General features: G+C 50.3%; 1 protein-coding gene across 3 annotated transcripts in view; it reads right to left on the bottom strand.

Annotated features, from left to right (window-relative positions):
* ext1c (exostoses (multiple) 1c) overlaps positions 1–5,838 on the bottom strand; it is a 29,931-nt gene that overhangs the window by 21,619 nt on the left and 2,474 nt on the right. For 2 of the 3 annotated variants that reach the window (XM_007576488.2, XM_007576489.2), the window contains exon 2: positions 850–1,997. In XM_007576488.2, coding sequence (XP_007576550.1) covers positions 850–1,796 — 947 coding nt within the window. In that variant the 5' untranslated portion in view covers positions 1,797–1,997. Of the gene's footprint in view, positions 1–849; positions 1,998–3,331; positions 4,301–5,838 lie in introns of those variants that run through there. The other variant, XM_016663213.1, reaches the window with a different exon arrangement.

Here is a 5,838-nt window from a genome sequence, read left to right as displayed (position 1 = left end):
GGGCTCATTATATTTATTATTTTTCAGTCTGCAGCTTTTCTGTTTCTGACTTTCTCCATTTTTCCCTCTGATCTGCAGAATCTCATTGTTATAATTATATGATTATCAGTCATAACCAGGCTGAGCAGAACCGAGCAGAACTGTGTCATGGAGCTGAGCTGGTCGGGTTCTGTTGCTCCTCCTGCTCGTTCTGGACCTGTTGGGTCGCTGGTGGTTCCGGTCCCTTCAGGTTAATCTGCTGGCAGCAGCTGCAGCCGCTCATTAGCCTGAAGGGACCCAGTAAGAACCTCAGGCTGCACCGCGGGTCACTGGGACAGAACCAGAACCAGGAGGAAGCTCCATGTTCATCCTCCATGTTTAATAAAATCCACATCCTGTGAAAACCACTAATGATGGTTAGTGATCAGAACCGGAACCACCTGGACATGCAGGTATCAGAGGAACAGAACTGGTTCTGTTTAAATCCCACAGGGCTCTGGGTTCGGACCGGTTCTTTTATCAGAATTATGAATCTGGAATCATATCAGATTTATATACAGTTTATCGACACACAAAGGGTCCAAAGGTTCTCAAAGATGGTTTACTATATATATATTATATATGTATATATATATATATACATATATAATATATATATACATACACATAAATATGATTCCTATTGTAGAAAATCATCACTGTGATAAATGTTCATGTTATTAACATGTTAATAATTTGCTATTAATCTCCAGAATATTGTCAAAGTTAGAACATCCTGTCCAGGAGTGATGCTGGAAAACTGACCCGGCCCACATCGACCTACAGGTAACCCGCCCTTACTCCGCCCACTACCCCCAGCCCCGCCCTTACCTCTCATACTCCAGGTTGTCATGGTCACATCGGGCGTCCTTGTGTTTCTCCCAGTCCTTCCCGTGGCGGCAGGTCGTCAGGGAAACGATGTCCTTCCCGTTGTGGATGTGATGCAGCGCGTTGCGGGTGTCGGAGCCGATGCCCGTCAGGTAGCGCTTCCCCTTGAACATGAGCAGGTACTTCCTGCGCGGCGGCGTGGTGTTCCTGAGCAGCCAGCCGCGCTCGCCGCCTTTCTGCGGGTGATCCTTGGAGAAGAGCGGGATGGAGACGTCGAAGCCGGGCCGGAAGTGCTCCGTGTTCAGGCTGGCCTTGGCCAGGATGGCCTGGCCCACGTTGAAACCCAGGTCCTCCGTGTAGTTGGGCCAGGTGCCAGAGTACAGGTTGAAGATGAGGTGGTTCCGCCCGTCGTTCCAGGACGGGAAACTGCGGATGCGTTCGTCCATGTTGGGGACGAACTGCCCCGACAGCTGGTCCCGGTCCAGAGTGTCTATCCCCAGGACGAACAGGCAGGCCTCCCGGGGGTCCGGCGTGTAGTAGCGCGACTCGGCGATGGAGGTCAGGATCTTCCTGTAGCTCTCCGACACGCGGTCGCCTTTCTCTGCCGGGTAGATGTAGACCCGGAAGCCTTCCCGCCCTCGGCGCCGGCACCGCGAGAAGTCGAAGCAGGTGTCCATGCGGCAGCGGCTGTCCCTGTAGACGGTGGACCAGGCCTGCCGCCGTTGCCGTGGCGACTCGGCCGAGCCCGGGTCGGTCTGCAGCTCGTCCAGGTGGGCGTAGCGAGGCAGGAAGGCCCGGTCGGTCCAGTTGGGCCAGGGCCGCAGGACGTCCGAGCGGTGGCGCGTCAGCAGGCGCAGCAGGCGCAGCTGGACGCCGCCGCCGCAGTAGAACAGAACCAGCCAGCAGCAGGCGCACAGGCCCAGCAGGACGTACTTCTTACGCGCCTGCATGGGGGCTCAGGCCCCCCACCGGGCCGGGCCGGGGCGGTCCGGACTCTAACAGCGGGGTCCGGGCCGGGGCGCTAACATGACAGCCGCTGATCCACAACGATCCGATCTGAGGTTCTGATCCACTCCTGCTGCCGTCCGGCCGCGCTCTGGCTGATGAAGGCCGGCTCCCCGCTCCGCCTCATGCTGACGGCGCGGCGCCACCTGGACAGGAGAGAGCAAACACAGACCACGTTACTGCACAACAAGGCTGCTGCTGTGTGGCTCCGCGGGCCGGACCGGGGGCTGGACCCGCTCCAGCAGCAGAACTGGAACTGCTTTGATTCTCTAACAGGATCCAGTTTGATTCAAACATCTTAAACCAGCCGGGTCCCCGGAGGAGAGCCTGCTGCCGGCAGGGCAACCAAACCAGGACTGACACCTCCCTCTGCCAGAGGTGGAGCAACTTCCTGACGAAACATCACATTGATTTGTCAAAACATGGATTTACAAATACCAACATTTAGTTTGAGGCAGAGTTAACTAAATATTTTGGTTGTTAACTAATAATTTGAAGCTAAATATTTATCTGGCATTTCTAAATGAATGAGCAACACGGTGAAAATGCTCCAGGTTTTCCTCTTAGGACAGGATAAATAACCAAAGCTGCTGCTGTCAACTTTTCACTGTAACTTTACCAGCAGCCCATAAACATCAGCCAGAAAAAGCCATGGAAACGGCTGGTTGCTAGGAAACGATGTAATCCACACGATGCGTGATGTCATCAACTGTATATTAATAAAAACATAGTTTGTGTCCTGAAGTAAACATGCTTCAGTTTAAATGTCGATGAGGATGGAGCAGCTCTGCAGGAGGCCTAAAACCTCCGCAGAGGTCATAACTGTCAGGGGTCAAAGGTCAGCAGGCCAGAGCCAGAACCGACTACAGAGAGTGTACCACCCAGTCTTCAGAAAGCAACAGAAATCATAAGAAATAAAATGAGATATTTCAGAATGAGGTCCAAACAGGAAACAGGAAGGGAGGAACTGGGAACGTCACACCGGGCCCCAGTTTACCGTTTAAACAGTTGAACAGAACCAGGTCTCTGTGAGTTTCAACGGTTCTTCTGCGGTTCTTTATTTACACAAACTTTCCCCCCATTAACTGAGTGTGTGTGTGTGTGTGTGTGTGTGTGTGTGTGTGTGTGTGTGCAGCTCCCCTCCTGCCAGCAGTCACACAAAGGCAGCTTTCAGGCCTCACCTTCACATTCCTCCTACCTGCCCGGCCCGCTAGCAGCTCCACAAACAGAACCGGGTCAATCGGCGCCAGCAGAGAACACTCAGGCTTAACGCCGACCTGATTCTACTGACCGACATTCTGACCCGGCTTCAGACTGCAGAACCAGAACATCTGGAATGTGGAGCAACAAGCTTCCATTCAGAACCACCAGCACATTCTGGGGTTCAGTTCTAGAGGTTCTACAGGACAAACCGGGTTTCAGCAGGTTCTACAGAGTTCTGGTTAAAGATGGAACCAACATGGATCAGAGGTCCACTCACCTTTTCAATGTTGCTTCAGTCCAAATAGGTTCTGCTCAGCTCTCCTGTGTCTGGTTCCCTCCATCCTGGTTCCCTCCATCTTTGTTCCCTCCGTCCTGGTTCCCTCCATCTTGGCTTCCTCCATCCTGGTTCCCTCCATCTTTGTTCCCTCCATCTTGGTTCTCTCCATCTTGGTTCTCTCCGTCCTGGTTCCCTCCATCTTTGTTCCCTCCGTCCTGGTTCCCTCCATCTTTGTTCCCTCCGTCCTGGTTCCCTCCATCTTTGTTCCCTCCGTCCTGGTTCTTGTCCTCCATCAGTTGCAGTTCTGCTAACCTCAGCCTCTTGGGAATATTTCTCTTCAAATGATTTGGGAATGACCTTTGACCTCTCACCTGTTTCTCTAAGGTCATTGCTGATGTCTTTCCATCGCGGCGTTGTGCTAACACCCTGGAGCTCCAGATGGCGCCGTGTTTCTGTTCACAGATTTTCTGTTTCAGCTTCATGTTGATTCATGAATTTATCAGAATTCCCGCTGAAGGAAACCATCTGGTGTCTCCATTCTGTCCTCATATTCATGAGTCACAGAAAGACCCGACTCCAAAGGGTTCTGGATCAGCTTCTTTCGTGACAAATGCTGGTTCTGGTTCTGGGTGGTCGGGTTAGAGTCCGCTTCCAGCTCGGTTCCTTCAGGAACCTGATTCCTCATCAATAATTCAGCTCTTGCTGCAGCTGAAGAATTGATTTTCCTCCCTGCTGTTCTCCTCCTGCAGCCGAAGATCCAGAGAATCGTTTGACCGGGTTTCAGTAATCAGATTACAGAGTCGGCCCAGGTGAAAAACTCAAGGAATTACAGGTTCTGGTCTCAGACAAGCAGCCCGGAAACCCGAGCAGAACCGGGTCAGAACCACATCGCTCGTAACGGTGACCCAAAACAGAAACTCTGATTTTAAACACGGAGTACCACAAGGGCCGGTCCTTGGACCCATTTTCTTCTCAAGACATCTCCCCCACTCCCCTCCAGGCTTTACTTGCCCCCCCTCCAGGCTTTACTTGCCCCCCTCCAGGCTAAGCATCATTTATTTATTTAATCTAAAGTTTTTAGGCAACAGTGACAGTAAAGACGGTTTATGCTAGTTTTATAGTTGACGCATTGAATTGGTGGCACCACTAATTTGGCTGCCGTTGCCCGTTGACCTCCCGCTATTATTTTGAAATTATGGCGCCTGCTTGTACGCCTACAAATTTTTTATAAGTTTAAAGTTTTCAACACAAAACCATGGACTGCCCGAGCGCTCCTACCAGGGACAGGCTGCTTAAATGTTGGTAAAACAAAGTTTATGGTTATTTTGTAGCAGTAAAAAAAACGTCCCAATGCTCAATTATATGTTAAAAAATTTTAGATATAAAAACAAAAATCAAGTTTTAGAAGAGTTCTCATTGATCAACGTCTGTTCAACGTCTGTCGCATATAAATCAGATAAAATATTCAAAACTCTCGGTGTTTTAATGAAAGTGAAAATGCCTTGCATGTTCTGAAAAACTCACCGATTGCTCCATCTGCGGCATATTCTGCATAAAACATTTTAAATCAGATTGCAGATTGCAGAAGCTAACTCTAAGCAACCAAACATAAAAAAATGAAAGGCAGCTAATGCTAAACTGCAAACCACACAAAAATTAGCAGAGGCTAATGCTAAAACACTAAACATAAGAAATTAGCTGAAGTTAATGCTAACCACTGAGAAGACGCTTCTCAGTCTGAGTCTCATCTTCATCTCCTTCCAGTCGATGTCGGTGAGAGAATCGCTCATATCGAAGTTCTCCGTTTCTCATTCTGCTGATTTTTAAAGTTGTGTGATCAGTACCAAAGCCGAAAACAGCTAATGTGACATAAAGTTCATCCAGGTCATGGAAATGGGAAACATTTTATGGCAATAATTGGTTTAAAAGGCTCAAAAACAGCAGCCATCTTGGAAAAATGACCTTCTTCCTGAAATCCAAGTGGCTGATGGGAATTTTTATGCTTGTATCAACACTAAGGATTCTAACAGCTAAAGGCTGATGGAGGCCAGTGTGTGTGCGTGCGTGCGTGCGTGCGTGCGTGTGTGCGTGCGTGCGTGTGTGTGTGAGTGTGTGCGTGCGTGCGTGTGTGTGTGTGTGAGTGTGTGCGTGCGTACGTGTGTGTGTGCGTGCGTGCGTGTGCGTGTGTGTGTGTGTGTGTGTTTTCTCTGGCTGCAGCAGATTAGTTCAGTTCAGATGAAAACACGGAGCTTGTGGTGAGGTGAGCGGCTCAGAGGAGCTAAAATTAAACGGGGACTCTGTCATTACAGCCCGACTGTTTGGGCCGGTTCTGTTTGGACCGGGTCTGTTTGGACCGGGTCTGTTTGGACCGGTTCTGGTTGGACCGGGTCTGTTTGGGCCGGTTCTGTTTGGACCGGGTCTGTTTGGGCCGGTTCTGTTTGGACCGGGTCTGTTTGGGCCGGTTCTGTTTGGACCGGGTCTGTTTGGACCGGTTCTGGTCTGTTTGG

The sequence above is a fragment of the Poecilia formosa genome, unplaced genomic scaffold (genome assembly GCF_000485575.1).
Source record: "Poecilia formosa unplaced genomic scaffold, Poecilia_formosa-5.1.2 Scaffold408, whole genome shotgun sequence".
NCBI classification, from domain to species: Eukaryota; Metazoa; Chordata; class Actinopteri; order Cyprinodontiformes; family Poeciliidae; genus Poecilia; species Poecilia formosa.
This window is presented reverse-complemented; position numbering and strand designations above follow the sequence as displayed.